This window comes from Lutjanus erythropterus, chromosome 14, assembly GCF_056507025.1.
Source record: "Lutjanus erythropterus isolate fLutEry1 chromosome 14, fLutEry1.hap2, whole genome shotgun sequence".
Lineage (NCBI taxonomy): Eukaryota > Metazoa > Chordata > Actinopteri > Lutjaniformes > Lutjanidae > Lutjanus > Lutjanus erythropterus.
In genome coordinates, this window is record NC_139330.1 from 897,419 (window position 1) to 913,186 (window position 15,768).

A 15,768-nucleotide genomic window follows, 5' to 3' on the forward strand; every position below is an offset into this window, starting at 1 on the left:
CTGAGGGTTTTCATCAATTCAACCACGTCAACAGACCTGAAAGCAACTGAACTGTTCAATAACCCCAATTAACTGACAGCTAACCACCACCGTTAGCTAAACGAAACCAAAAGCTAGCTGTCAGCTGTCAGACTGAACAATTAGCCAGCTAACCTTTATCAAAATGTTTTAGGAGCTGAACTTGGTTGCTAATAAACCTGAAACAAACTGTTTAAGGAGATAAACAGAACCATTAGCTAACTGCTAAATGATGTCTCCAGTGGCTAAATTTGATTGCTAGCTGGTTTCAATCTGTTGTAGACAAAAAAACACATAACTAAACAACACCAAAAACATTTTAAGTGATTAAACTGGAACTATTAGCCCAGTGGAACTAAGCTAACATTAAAACATTAGCTTTATCAAAATGTTTCAAGCTAAACTAGGCTGTCAGGTGTTGTTAGCTGCTGTTAGCAGTACAAATTATTTAATGTTAATAGATAAATTAAAACATTACCGTAGCTAATTAAGATTAGCTGTTAAATGGAACCATTAGCTAACTAAGCTGTTTATAGTGGCTACATTGAGCTGCTAGCTAGTGTCAGTCTGTTGATATTTTGTGAACTGGGCTGTTAGTGGGACAATTTATTTAATGTTAAAGGTTAAATTAAAGCATTACCTTGGCTAATTAAGATTGTTTGTAGTTGGTGAATGAAACAATTAGCCAAACAAAACCAAATCTGTTTAGGTGTTAAACCGAATCATTAGCCAAATGGAACTAAGCTAAAGCATTAGCTAACCTTATGCTAAACCAAGCCTGCCATCACCAGACAAATTCACAAACTGAATATCTGCCAGAAAAGCTAAATTATACCATCACCTAATGCCAATTAAGATAACTTTGCTAAATGAAGCTGAACCAAAACATTTTAGCCGCTAAACTCAGAGCTAAATCTAAACTTAAACAAAGTTGAAGTTTTAAATAGTTGTTAATATTCACTCCCAGGTCTTCAAACTTTTACACCCTCATTTCCATAAACCTCTACTGTATGTCAGTAGTTCAACTAGTGTCCTAAACTTTCCTTCTTGAGTCAAAATACATCAAGTCCAGTGTGATGCAGTAAATAATAACATGTTGAATATCCAGTAATGATACTGAATATAAATGCAGATGGTTGTTATATTAGTTCTTGTGTATTAAAGTTTCTGTTCTGAAAGACTGATGTTTTGAAAATGGGATGATGGTTTATTGTACATTTATTACTCCTGTTTACTTTACTGTTTCTTGTTTATTTATTTTTCTAAATAAATATATATTATTCACTGTATTCATTCATTCATGTCAGTGCTAACCTCTGTGACAAAGACAGTGTTTCCTGTGACTGCTACAAAATAAAATCCATTCTGGGTTTAAAGTCTTTTAATGTGAAGCAGCAGGAAACTCTTGTGTTAGCGTTAGCAGTAACTTAATCCAGCTGTGGTCAACTCAAACTATAAACAGTAACACTGGATTATGGCGGACCCCGCCTCTAAAAGTTAAATGCTGGTCAAAGATGATCTAAACTAATAAAAGTGAGCTGTCAAATTAATCTGATTGAAATGTGAATGCATTATATTCTGGTTATTTCATCATCGTCTTTCATCGTTTTCTGTTTTCTGACTGTGCTTCAAAACAGGATTATTTATCCTAATAATGTATTTCGTAACTTTGATTAAGTAACATTTATGAACAAAAAAAATATCTTATATATTGTTTGCTAGCCAGTGAAAAAGCTTTTAAAATGTTACACTGTTTGCTTGTTAACTTCTTTCTAGCTAAGTTTTTTTCCTAAAAGTTTTATTATTTCTTAACCAGCAAAAAAAAACAAAACAAACAAACAAAAAAAAACAGTTCACTGTTACAGTAAGTAAAAAACAGTTGTTTAGTCGATTCATGAAGAATTGATCCATGAGAACTTTTTTGTTCAATCCATTTTTAAAGTCAAACTTCCTGGTCTGGACCACATTTTAATTTGGACTTTAAAGTTCTGGTGCAAATTTTAACCGAGTTCAAAAGTTTGGAGCAACATAATAAAATTGAAGTCAAATGAAATTAAAGTTAAAGAATAATTTGCTCCTGTTTTAAACTGACTCCTTGTTGGTGCAGCACAGCTTTAGTTCAGTTTCTGTAGTTTTTCACCTGTTTGACTCTTCAGTCAGACTGTCAGGCTGCTGCCTCTTTAAATGAAAACCCTGCTAATGAAAATCCACCGTTAACACCTCCTCTTCCTCCTCCTCCTCTTCCTCCTCCTCCTCCTCCTCCTCCTCCTCTCCCCGGCCCCCCTCCTGCTCTCTGCCCGGGCCGGGCACCGGAGCCTGATCCCCGGATCACCGCCGGCTGTCCGCTCGGTGTTTGTCGGTTCACGGAGCCGCAGGAGACAAACGGCGGCAGGTATTCATTCACCTTCCAGACTGTTTGACACCTGTTCCTGTCCTCCTCCCCTGGCTGCTCTCTCCTGTCTAATCCCTCCTTCATCTTCATCATCTTCATCAGCAGCAACAAGTGTCCCGGCCGGCTCTCAGCTCCGTCTGCCGGGTCACTCCGCCAACTTTGACCCGCTGCAGCTGCAGGTTTTCAGTTTTCAGGCCTGAAATGATCCTGCAGGTTAAATTATCAGAAACGTTATTGTGTTTGTTCTCAGGGTGGACGCTCGGTTCTGTGCACGGAGCGGCCCTGCTGGGCGGAGCAGAGCTGAGCAGCAGGAGCAGGTGGGCGGTGTCTGTCTGCAGATCACCTGAGAGACACACTGAGGTGAACACGTTCATTTATCACAGACTAACGTGTTACTGTGTAAAGGAACAGTACAACCAAAAAACAAAGCACTCCAGCATTCAGAACCAGTTTAAAGGTTTATTTTAACTTTTATTGTCTATTGGCCTGGCAGTATTAAAGGGACAGTTCGGCTTTTTTCAAGTGTAATTTGAATTACATGTAAATTTTTGTAATTAACAATGTAATTCACTGGATTACAAAAAATGTCATTTAATCTTATTAATTTTTGATGACTTCAAATCACTGTATACTAAAAAAAAAATGGGTGCTGCCATTAAATTTGAGTCCCACAAATGTTCTTTTTTTCTCTTTAAACATCTCAAAACATTTTCAATGCAAATAAAATGCATTTTGTATACTTGGCATGAACCCCTGCAGAGAGTTTTTAAAACATTGCATTGTTTGCCTTCTAAATGTAAAGTTATATTGTTTACTAGCTAGATAAAAAGTAATGCAAAGGTTTTGTTTGTCAGCTACCTACAAAGTAAAAAAGAAAAGTTAAATTGTTTGCAAGCTAGCTAGAAAGTTTTTAAAATATTGTTTGCTAGCTGTGTAAAAAGTAAAATAAACTGATTAGCTCAGTGACTCACCAGAGAATTATTACAGGAACAAAAAACAGACTAAAGTGAAGACAGTGTGTGTCTTAGACTGTGTGTGTGTGTGTGTGTGTGTGTGTGTGTGTGTGTGTGTATTATTTACTGAAGTGACCTTTAACTTAACAAGCAGCTCAATTAAGAAGCTGTTTAAAATGACAAACTATTCACAAGTGCTCTGAGGTCAGTGATGTGTCGCTAATGCTGAGAGAGATCCACTATCACACACACACACACACACACACACACACACACACACACACACACACACACACACACACACCCTGCTCATGTAGCTGAGTGGTTTTTTATCCTGTGAAGGGCAGCGACTGACTCACGTCGTTCCATCCTGTTGACTCAGTTTGTTTTTTAGACTTGAATCTCTGAAATGTCGTGAGCTGAAAACAACACTGACAGTCTAAACCTGCACAGCGTCCCCCGGAGGCCGCAGAGGTCGTTACAGACACACCACGAACACACAGACGTCCTGATGATTTATCTATTCTTAGAGGCAGTGTGTCCTGAGGAGAGGTCAGTCATCCTCTGAGGAGCAGGAATAAGATCAGAGGACTACATGGAAATCTGAGACGTCCATGTCTCTTTGTCTTGTTTATAACTCAGTGAAATGGTTCACCTGGAGAGGTTAGCATAGCCGCTGTGTTAGCATCAGTTATATCAGAACTGGAGAGCAAAGAACAACACTGGAAAAAATGTTTTCACTCTTCTTCCGACCAGCTTCGACTTCGGTTTGGTGAGTTGATCTGATTGTATAAAAATACAACAAAATATTAAATAATAAAACATTAAGTCGCTTCGTTGAGATGATGTATGATTTTAGTGTGAGGGACTGCTGTGATTGGTCGAACTTGCAGGAAACTACGATTATTGGTCAAATTTGCAGAAACATTGTGCAGAATTAATAGGGATTGGCTGAATTTGCATTAATTGTTGCGATCGCAGCTTCCTGGAGGGACTGATTAAAAAATACTTTACAGTCATTTTTATTTTTGAGATATTTTTTGCATTTCACTCGTGTTTAGCCAGTCCTGTGAATTTATTCTTACAAACTGCTCAGAGCAAAAACAAGAACATTGTTAGAAGAAGGTAAAAATCTGAGCTGGAAAATTTCATAAAGTTGATAAATGAGCCCCTTTTTTTATTAGTGCACAACAAAAAACACGTGTTCACATTTTTTTAGAGAAATAAAATAAAGTTGTAATTTGGACATAAAAGTCAAAATGAACCAAACACCACAGGAAGGTTTCGAATCCCTGTGCAGGAACAGGAGGGATTGTGGGTCATGTAGTTGAATGTGACAATGAAACAATTCATTACATAAAACCTCACACACGCTGACAGCTCAGCAGAGTGTGTGTGTGTGTGTGTGTGTGTGTGTGTGTGTGTGTGTTTATGTCAGGGAATTCTCACCTGTTGTTAACACCCGCCAAAATAAAAGACCATCATCTTAACATACATCTGTTCTAGTTTGACTGCTGTCATCAGCGCTGTATGGTGTAAAACTTTATCCATTTATCAAATTAATACGAATTTATTGCCAGTTTTTCACAATTAAAGGGACAGTTCTGTAATTTTTTGATGAACAGTCTGTACGCAGTGCTGGTACAGTCTGGAACCTCGTCTGGTTTAGAGACTTAACTGATCTGAGGTCTTGATGAGATCAAATGTTTGTACTGTTTTATTTTTAAACCTGTGGTATTGAAAAAGTATTAATAAGAGTTTGGTCTTTATTTTCCTGCCTGAAATTTGCAGGTTATTGAAGGTGTGACCGCAGCACCCTCCTAAAACAAACAGACAAAAAAAATAGAATTACAGTAGTTTCAACGTTGTCTCCCAGATGTTATCGTGTATGAAAACAACCTAAATGAATACTAGAAATGGACGACTTAATTATCAGGATTGTTTGAACCCGTGTCCTCGCCGTAACGAGCCGCCTGCTGCGTCTGACCTTTCAGCTATCGGAGCCACTTAACTCGTGGCCTTTCTGTTTATCACCACAAAGATAATGAGACGCTTCCTGGCGACGCCCCTGATTGGGTCCGAGGGAGACCCTGGGCGTGACGGGACGTGACGGGGGAGGGGGTGATGGCGAGGGGAGGTGGGGGTCTAGAAGAATCTGCTGGGTCTATATTAGCCCTGGTGAATCACAGCGAGCCTGGCATACCGGGTGTCCCCTTTCACACCATATAAGTCCACCCCCCCTCCCCCCCGCCCTGCCTCACCCTGCCTCACCCCACCTCACCCCTCCACCCCCCCCACAATGCACCAGCTCTATCTCTGTCTATTCTTAGGCTGTCACTTCAGCTCCTGTGAGCAGGCGAGTCCTCCTCTTTCTCCTCTCTCAGATTCTTCTTCTTCTTCTTTTCTCTCTCAGTTTTGCTTTGTTTCTTTTTCGCACATTTTCCTGTCAGGTGTGTTTCTTCCTCTTTCACCTGTTTGAATCTCCTCTCCTCCATCTCCTTTTCAGAGGCTACTTGGCGCCGGCCTTCCTGTCCCGTCCCGTCCCGTCCCCGTCCAGCAGCTGTGGGCTTAAAAAAAAAAAAAGAAAAAAAAGAAGAAGTTTGGTTTCATCGCCAAAGGATCTTTGATTTTTGTCTGGAAGAATGAGCGCCTACACCGTGTCGCTGCCCGGCCCCGGCCCCTGGGGCTTCAGGCTGCAGGGCGGGAAGGACTTCAACATGCCGCTGACCATCTCCAGGGTAAGAAACGCATCAGAAACACATTTTATTTTAGTTTTGGTTTGCTGTGTTCTCTTGTTTGGCCTCAGTTTGGTTGAAGCAGATGAGTCTAATTTATGGTCAATTTGATTCACATTAGTTTGATATTTTTGGTGGCAGTTTTGCAAAGTGTTTTTAATGTTCAGCTGTGCCAAAAAAAAAAACAAGAAAAACAGTTTTGTGTCCTGAAAATCTGATTTTCTTCTAAATAAATGACTGAAATCTGCTGGTGTGGTCAGAAAATCTCAACCTGTTTCTGATACAATTTCAAGAACATCGTAGAGATGAATGAAACACAGAAGAAGAAGAAGAAGAAGAAGGCGGGGCATCCTGCTGGTCTGATCATGTAATAACACTAGAGTCCTCATTTCCTGTCTGCTACCAAAATAAAATACTCACAAATGACAGTTTAATTAGTTGAAATTCAATTAGTTGAATAAATAATTTAAAGAAAGAATAAGATGAGAGCTTTGTTTTAAACACAATTTAAAGAGATCTGTAGAAGACCATGAGATGCATGACACATTTCAAAACAAAATAAAAATAAAATCAAGTAAAATTCACTCTAAATGCCAATTATCTTGCTTAACTTTTTTGTAAAGGGCGTGCACACAAAACTTAGAGTGTGAACTGGAAATAGTGTTTGATCTGGATCAACTTAAAATTGTAATTAAGGTGGAATAATTAGTTTTTCTTTCAGGAGAGTTTGGCCCTCACACAATGCATGTTCACTGATAGATGATATATTGGACCACACTGTCAGATTTATTCACTTTTTTAAAGAAAATAAAGATTTAAAGGGCTGCAGACAGAAATGTTTTGATAAGATTTTTGCCTCGTTGTTTTCTTCCATTTGTTTTTATTCATCTGAAAATCAGAATCAGTTTGCAGGAACATTGTTTTTGTGAAAATTGGATTATTGTTTTACTGAACTATTATTATTTGAATGAAATCAGTAAAATAAACCTGCATCATTGCAGAGAGGCCTTGTAACAGTGCTGCTCAAAAGGAGAGAAAACATGCAGAAATATTTTTTAAAAACAGCGTTATAGTCCTTTAGATCTGCTCAGTGCACCTGAAACTTGTTTTGTCTGGTTTGGTTTCTGTCATTTTGTTGCCGTCGACTCTTTTCCTGTTCTGTGTGGACGGTTTTGTGACTTGTGGCGGGTTCAGAAACACATGCGGAGGCTGTCATGGGGGGAGATCTGTGTGGCCCCCCGGTGGGTCCCCGGCAGGCCCCCCAGCAGGGCAGCGATGGCTGCCAGGATTTGTCAGAGGAGGCCAAAAGCAGAGCCGGAGGCCTAAAACTGGAGCTGGTGTTGGTTTCACAGCCCGGACTCTCTGAATAGAGCAGAGACAGAAGGAGAAGAGACTCGTCTGTGCTTCGCTCTGCAGCTCTGAGTTGTCTTCACTCAGATTTGATGCATCTGTAGTCAGGATGAGGTGACCTTTGACCTCTGACCTTTTCTCTGTTGGTGATGTAGAAAAAATCTTGCTGTTGTTAGGATGATAAATAAGGTGCAGAAGGTGGAGTGCAAATTTACTTTGGTGGGAAGACAGGAAGTGATGATGCACAAGTTTTGCTTGGAGATTTTTGCAGGATAAAACTGTAGTTGTTGGGATTCTGCTGCTGCTGCTGCAGACTGACAGGTTGAATCCTCACAGTCAAGGTGTCTTTTAAAAAGGAGGTCAAACCTATTTAAGCTGGCTGTGACCTCTGACCCCTCCTCTCATGTGCTGCAAGATAATTTTATGAAGAGCAGAAACGTCCTTCAGGTTTTCTGTGTTTTGAAGCCTCTGCTCTGTGTGTCAGTCCTTCAGTGACGGACCGGCAGACATCGACCTGAGTGGATGCAAATATGTTTCAAGGTTTGAAGAACATCAATATTTGTTCCTGGAAAATCTTTGGTGCAGAACCTGCCTGAGAATCTTCATGTTTTTAAGTTTTCCTCTGAATTACAGTAATTCAGTGGAGATTATCTGTACATGCCTGATCACACTGCAAACTGAAGCTGCCAATAGATAATTCAGCACAAACAAAATGTTAACAAATACACACCAAAACATTTTTTGCACACACACTCACTGCACTCAGTGTTAACATTCATGCTGCTCATGTTCACATTTTGCAGTCTCTGATACCAGTTATTGGACATTTGTATATTTTTGATACTTTCTTTTGTTCGTCAGTTACTTATTTATTTTCTTTCTCTCATCTTCTCCTGATATCTTTATTTATGTCGCTTGTATTTTCATATTTCATATTGGTACTTTCATTTTCTTATACTTAATATTTGTCTCATTGTTCAGTGGTGTTCTGCCCATTTCTGACACTGAAAGAAAAAATATCTACATGATAAGTCATGATTATGAGATAAAAAGTCATAACTATGAGATCTTTTGCATCTTTTCATGTCATATCTCTATTTTTGCAGCAAATTATGGCGAGTTATCAATAAAAGTAAGTATGACTATTGGTATCTGTATCAATAATATCAACAATATCACCATCCCAAATGATACCACAGTGTAGAAATGCTCTGTCATTCTAATATTGATGCACTTTAATGCAGCAGCTGCTACAGACGGAGATCATTTTAACTACTTTCTATACTGCTGTGTAGTTTAATTTAAACATAATAATAAAAACAACATTTTGTACTATTACTCTGAATCTGCAAAGTAACTAACTAGTTTTAAAGTAAGTAACTAGCTCTAAAATAAACGTAGAGGAGTAAAACTGACAAAATTTGTAGAGGTAGAAAGTAGCAGAAACTGAAGTGCAAGTACCTCAGGATTACACTTTACTTGAGTAAATGTTCTAAATACTACTAGTAATGTACTGTAACTACTCCAAATACTGTAACTGCAGCTGGTCAGTGTCAGTTCAGGTTAAACAACCATAAAAGACACAGAGTACAGAATCAATAATCAATCAGAGTGAACTGATCATCTGTCTGTTCTCAGTTGGTGACTTTTGGCTGAACTTCAAGCTGAAGTGACACACTGAGCAGCTGTTCACACACACACACACACACACACACACACACACACACACACACACACACACTGACAGCAGCAGTCTCAGTCATTCAGGAACAGCTGACGAGGAGCTTCCCTCTGCTCTCTCTCTCTCTCTCTCTCTCTCTCTCTCTCTCTCTCCCTCTCTCTCTCTCTCTCTCTCTCTCTCTGTCTGTCTCTCTCTCTCTCTCTCTCTCTCTCTCTCTCTCTCTCTCTCTCCCTCTCTCTCTCTCTCTCTCTGTGGTTCATAGTATTCCATGACAGCATCACACAGTCATGTTGGAACCAGATTTAACTGGTCATCAAACGTCACATATTGACAAGAGGCACAAACGCGGTCAGAGGACGACACGCTGGTGTAGGACGCTGAGCCATGTCCTGCTGCAGCGTGTCCTGAATGACTCAAGACTCAAGGACTTGAAGGACCACAGGGACACTGTATATATAAACAGCTTTAACAAATGATTATTGCCTCTCTGATTATTTCCATCATCGCTGTGCTGACTGGCTCTGGCTGCAGATCTGAGGTGTTCCCATCATGCCTCTCTGCATCATCCTGACTCTACTATGACTTGTTTTACAGGTGCTCTATATTTGTTAGTGCAGTGTGTCTGCAGTGAACACGACCTGCTGCTGGTCACTGCACGTCTGGCATGAAAATAAGCCCTGAAGACATTTATTAAATCATCCAGATATCCTCCATCTGCCTCAGATTCATCCTGTCACTCTGCTCTTTACTGTGAGGAGCAGAAAAGCCTGTTAGATACACGTCAATCTGCAGCCTTTCACTACAGCTGTGTTAATACCCAGTGATGGAAACACACACACACACACACACACACACACACACACACACCAGAGAAAGCGTGCTCTTTGTAGAGAAAACATCTCCATCTCTGCTTGCGGTGTCATGTGGTGATAATCTGCAGTTATTATGACAGCAGCCGCACTCGCTGCACGGATTCATGCTGTGTTTTCTGGCTCTCGTGTTTTTTTTGTTTTGTTTTTTTTTCTGACGGTGCCAGAGAGAGTTCTGGATGAGCGAGGGACAGAGGACACTTCCCATCATCCCTCTGGGCTCTGTGGTTCATTGTTTCCTCTGGTTCAGAGGTTCAGGGAGTGAAGGAATGAAACAGAGGGATTAACGGACAGATGAGCTGGATGAGTTTCAGTCTGCTGCTGCACAGATTTATGCTTTATGTTGTGTTAATATTTATGGAGATGTGGATATTTAACTTTGTTTCTGCTGCTCTGAGCTGCAGCATGTTAAATATCTGTATTTTTATTATTGTTTTTATCATATTGCTCAACGCTGCAGTGACATTTTCTCATGTGGCTGCAGGGACGACTGAAATGTCAGGAGACATTTCTACATGGATATTATTTTATTGTAAGGAAGAGGCGTACCCTCAGATCAGGGCTTGGTATCGTTGAAATAATAAGGCCTATAGCTGAATATTTTTTGTGATATCATGTCAAATGTTGTTGGTGATTGGATACCAACAGACTGACTGCACACGACTCCATGACAGGTCTGGACCTTTGAGAAATTGTGTTTGTATCTGAAAGAAATTTTTTAAAAAGTGCAAGAAAATTTGTGAATGTGACAAGTTGTCCTAAATCACTCATACACATCTGTTTGTATGAGCAGTTCTTAAATGAATCTCAATGTCTTTTTCACAATAAAGTTAAAAAATGGAATATTGTGTGCATGTAAGAGATTGGGAAGGTTGACAGGTGTAGCAGCAGTAACTGAGGAGGATGAGGATTAGTGAAGGGTCAGTTGTCTATATTTATTAAATCCACATTTTGGAGGATGTGCCAGTGCAGGACTGACCAGGGAACACTAAAGCTGAGAGGGGCAGAAAGAAGATCTGACTGAGGCACTGCTGGGATTTGAACCCAGGATCTCCTGTTTACTAGACAGGCGCTTTAACCAACTAAGCCACAGCACCTGATGTAAAGGCTTTTTATTTTACTTAATAACTTATTACATCCCTGATTTTCAAAGTTTTAACAGAAGTAACACAAGACAAACTTTCTTCAAAATCTGTAGTCATTATTTAACTTCTTTACTTTGCTATTATTGTAATAAGAGAGAGACGAGGACAGGAGACATCGGTCCCTGCGTCCAAGGACTCATGCGTCACCTTGATGAGTGAGCGTTGAGTAGTTGCAGACGTGTAGGAGGGTCGAGCTCGTGGTGCAGCGTTTGTGCACACAGCACAGAAATGTTCTCTTGTGAGGAGACGTTTCCAATCTCAGATATTTTTCTGTGCTCCTGTCTGATTTATATGTGAGACAAACTAAATCTGCGGATCTGAGTCCAGATTAAGATCAGTTTAAAAAGGTCTGGAAACAGTCAGTCATTGTAGGATCATTGAAGACACAAGAAGCAAAGAGAAGAAACTTAATCTGGACTCATCACAGTGATTTATTAGATTCTGACTGATTCTGATCAGGTTTCATGTAAAAGTACAGAACCTTTTTTCATTCACATTTTTGTAGATATGTGGCTGCATTCCTGCAACTGTTGTGCTGCTGTGTTTATAGTTGTGCAAATTAATTATCACATAAATAAATAAATAAATAAAGAAATAAATAAATGATTATGTTTCTCCGAGTCTGCAGCCACTGAAGGACACAAACACAGATTTTTCTTTGTGCCTCTATTTTCAGTGAACAGTTTCCTTTCACTCACATCCCCACACTGCTGACCGATCTATTGTCCAACTTGTCTCTGCTTTTGGGGCGTATTGTCCTGAGTGCAGCAAAGGTTTATAAATGTTTATAAAGTGCAGCTTCTGAGAAGTGGTCTGTGTTTCCTCGTCAGTCGGTCCGTCCAGCTGACCTACATGTGCTCGTCTCTCTGAGCTGCTCTAATAAAGTTTTAGAGTCTGTGTGAAAGCTGAGCTCTGTAAGTGACTCCTGCTGTAACACATGGAGCTGACTCAGCTCTCACTCAGTCCTGATCCCTCTGCTGCTCCTGTTACAGCTGCAGGATCATCCTGATCAGGAGATCCCACACGGTTCCACACCAGGGAACCCCCCACAGAGAACCCTGACACAGAACTGATCTGGGTTTTTGTAGGTAGATTATGTTCTCATGCTGCCTGTTAGAGAAAAAACACACACAGAAGGTTCTGTTTGTGTTCAGTTTATCTGCAGATGTGGATGGATTACTGAACGGGGCCCACCAGGCACAAACCCAGGGGCCCCTAACAGAGCAGGAGCCTCTGCTTGAAGTGACTGTTAATATTTGTTGTGGGGTCTAAAAAAAAAGACACAAAATAACTACAGAGAGACACAAAACAGCTAAAAGAGACACTAAACAAGTACAAAGAGACAAACAACTACAAAGAGACACAAGACAACTATAAAGAGAAATAGAAAGACTACAAAGAGACACAAAATAACTACAGAGAGATGCAAAATAGCTACAAAGAGACACATAACAACTAAAAAGAGACACTGAACAAGCACAAAGACACAAACAACCAAAAACATAAAGCAACTACAAAGAGACACAAAAGACTAAAAAGAGACACAGGACAAACAGAAATAGAAAGACTACAAAGAGATAAAAAACAACTAAAAAGAGATGCAAAACAACTACAAAGAAACACAATAAAACTACAAAAAGACACAAAATAATTCTAGATACTAAATGCCTACAGAGAGACACAACAGAGACAGTCCACCTGAACCAACAAACCCATAAAAAATCACTTTTTGAGTTGATGTGACTGAACCGAACATGAGCAGCTCTCAGTGCAGCTCCTCCTGCTGCAGCCTGACTTCACTCTGTGCTCTGCAGTGTAGCAGGGAGCTGCTGTGGCTGCTGACAGGCAGGAGGCTGTTTTTAGCTTCTGAAGGTCAGTGAGCCTGCGCACACACACACACACACACACACACACACACACACACACACACACACACACACACACACAGGTCTTATCAGTTACCTCTCTGCTCTTCTGTGTCTGTTCACATCTACTGTTACAGTCTCTGCTGTCAGGTCAGAGTGTTTGATAGATTCCAGATTCACAGTTTTAACTCCACTGGACGCTTATAGATCGATCTTAAAGTAGAACCGTATGGAAGGAACTTCACTGTCAAACCTAATCTACTGAAAAGTTTCAGCACAGTTTTGTCCAGTTTTAATGAACGACAAATAATATAAGTAATAATGCTTCACCAGACTTTTGTAAATCCATAATTATTAAATGAATTAATTCTGTCACAATCTTGTCAATTGACAACTAGGGATCAATCTGGCAATAATTTTTCCAATAATCAATTAATTGTTTGGTCCATAAAATGACAGAAAATACTGATCAAAGTCCAAGATGACGTCCTCAAAAGTCTCATTTTGTCCACAACTCAAAGATTTTCATTTCACATTTAAGAGGCTGAAATCAGATAATTTTGAGGTTTTTTTTCTTAAAAATGACTCAAACAGATTGATTGATTATCAATAATTAATTAAGAGGGGGTCTGAAGTGTGTGTGGAGTGTATAAAGTGTGTGTTGAGAGTGTAAAGTGTATGTGGGTCAGTGTGAAAGGCTCTCAGTGAAACTAGGCCACTGTGCAGCCTGGACAGGCCTCACATTGTTCGAGCTCAGTGAGCAGCTTCCTGAAAGACAAAACTTTGTGAACATTTGTTCACTTTAATCCGACCGGCTGTGGAGAAATAATCTGAAATCAGCTGCAGTCAGCAAACAAACGCAAACTGAGCAGAAACAGGTAGAAAACACGCAGCAGCAGCAGTAGGCTTTAACATGACGTAACAGAGGACTCAGAGCTGCTGTGTGAATGAAATGTTGTTTCATTCAGAAAGTCCACATGAGTTAAAGTCTGAGCACAGAGAGGCACTGCTGGGATTTGAACCCAGGATCTCCTGTTTACGAGACAGGCGCTTTCACCAACTAAGCCACAGCACCTCTGTGGTTCTTCTGCATTTATCCATTTTTTTAATTTGGATTAATAACAAACACTCACCACTCAACAAAATTGTTGATTAATGTGCACAGAGTAATTTGGATATTTAGCACTTTCGAGCATAAATACCCTTCTTGAAGCATCTCGTTCAGTATAAAGGGATGAAAGGCAGGGCCGTATTTAGCTTTTAGGGGGTGCATAATGTTGTTTGGGGGGGTCCTATTTTATGAAACTGTGGTGAGAAGGATTCCAAACTCTCTAAAGGTCTTTTCACACTGTGTATTCTCAGTCTAGGGCTGTCCTCAGTCCTGCACTAAGAATATGCAGTGTGAAAAGAGCTCGTGGTGGTGCAGGGGCGTGCTTTTAATATTTAAATACATCAATCTGCAGCACTTTAAGAGGTAAAGAGACTGAAATTCAACATCAGAAACTCCTGAAAACTTACAAGATTTATAAAATCTGCATTACAAAATCTGTTAAATGTGTACGTTAAAATGTGCTGTTTTGACTAACTCATGTCCACTTATTCATTTAAAGCATATTATCTTAGATTTTTTGTAAGATTACATTAAACACTCAGAACAACATGTAGGTTTATTCTCAGAGCCCCTGTGCAACCAGATATGATAAGAAAGAGTCCTGCTGATGGGAAGAGAAGTGATCTGTCTGAGGCGCTGCTGGGATTTGAACCCAGGATCTCCTGTTTACTAGACAGGCGCTTTGACCAGCTAAGCCACAGCGCCTCTTTCTCATATAGCTACTGCCCAGTGTTTCATTAAAGGCATTCACCAAGATCACCACATTTATAACCACTGTGCTTTATTGGGTTTTCCCTGGTTGCTCGACATCAGACAGCCTCATTCAGGGTCCAGCAGCAGCTGTCCACAAATCAGCCCTCTTGATTCAAAATCACCTGGAGACTTTCTCTGTGACCTTGCTGCCCTGTGAAGCCTCTGCAGCCCACCTCTACAGAGGATCTTTCAGTCTTCGTTGTGGCACTTCTACACCAGTTCCTGGTACTTTGCACCTTTCCTCTAATCGGCTCAAGACACTCTTCCCAGGGCACAGTTCAGTTGATCATCAGCTGATCATGTCTGCTATGATGTGCTATAAAAACTTCAGCTGCTTGCCCAGATCAACATGTCACTGTCAGTCAAAGGTCTTACAAAGGGGGTCTTTGTTTTTGGTTGTGGGCAGGGTTTCTCTATGACTTTGATAAAGGTGGCTGATGTCTTTGTGGTGTGGTCGTAGTAACTGGTGACTATTCTCTCAGCAAGTGTTGTAAGCACCTGGTCATGGTGCCAATGACAGCTGCATTCCCCACGAGGCATCTTCTGTGGAGATGTAGTGAAAATCTTCTTTGAGCACAGAGGCCAGGAAGGTATCTCACTCTTAACCCAGATGTGGAGGATTGCTGGGACAGGGCGCTGCATAAAACTTTCCCTCCCTGTCCACACTCCCTCCTGCCTGAGTTCCACCATCCTGCTAAGTCACTCTACATCCACACCTGCTTGGTCCTCTTCCTGGATTAGATGGTGCTGTGGACCACTGGGAAATATCCCAAACCAACTCTGCCAGTTGCCATGGTGCTCACCAGAACTTTTTGTATGACTCTGCTGCATCTACTGCTTTTTCCAACCTCCATTTCCACCTTTATGCTGCCCTCTGGTCCATTAAGTCCCTGTAT

The 15,768-nt window shown here is 40.5% G+C and overlaps 1 protein-coding gene and 3 non-coding genes across 9 annotated transcripts in view; 1 reads left to right on the forward strand and 3 right to left on the reverse strand.

Moving 5' to 3' along the window:
- The first annotated feature begins 2,294 nt into the window (after positions 1 to 2,294).
- Positions 2,295 to 15,768, forward strand: part of LOC146314984 (LIM domain-binding protein 3-like) — a 42,420-nt gene continuing 28,946 nt past the window's right edge. The window contains exons 1-3 of one of the 6 annotated variants that reach the window (XM_084735486.1): positions 2,295 to 2,410; positions 2,661 to 2,770; positions 5,870 to 6,101. In XM_084735486.1, the coding sequence (XP_084591612.1) occupies positions 6,006 to 6,101 (96 nt within the window). In that variant the 5' untranslated portion in view covers positions 2,295 to 2,410; positions 2,661 to 2,770; positions 5,870 to 6,005. The remainder of the gene's footprint in view (positions 2,411 to 2,660; positions 2,771 to 5,869; positions 6,102 to 15,768) is intronic. The other 5 variants (XM_084735483.1, XM_084735484.1, XM_084735481.1 and 2 more) reach the window with 5 other exon arrangements.
- On the reverse strand, positions 11,022 to 11,095 carry trnat-agu (transfer RNA threonine (anticodon AGU)). The gene has a single exon. It is a non-coding gene; the product is annotated as a tRNA-Thr (tRNA).
- trnat-cgu (transfer RNA threonine (anticodon CGU)) lies at positions 14,010 to 14,083 on the reverse strand. The gene has a single exon. It is a non-coding gene; the product is annotated as a tRNA-Thr (tRNA).
- trnat-agu (transfer RNA threonine (anticodon AGU)) lies at positions 14,751 to 14,824 on the reverse strand. The gene has a single exon. It is a non-coding gene; the product is annotated as a tRNA-Thr (tRNA).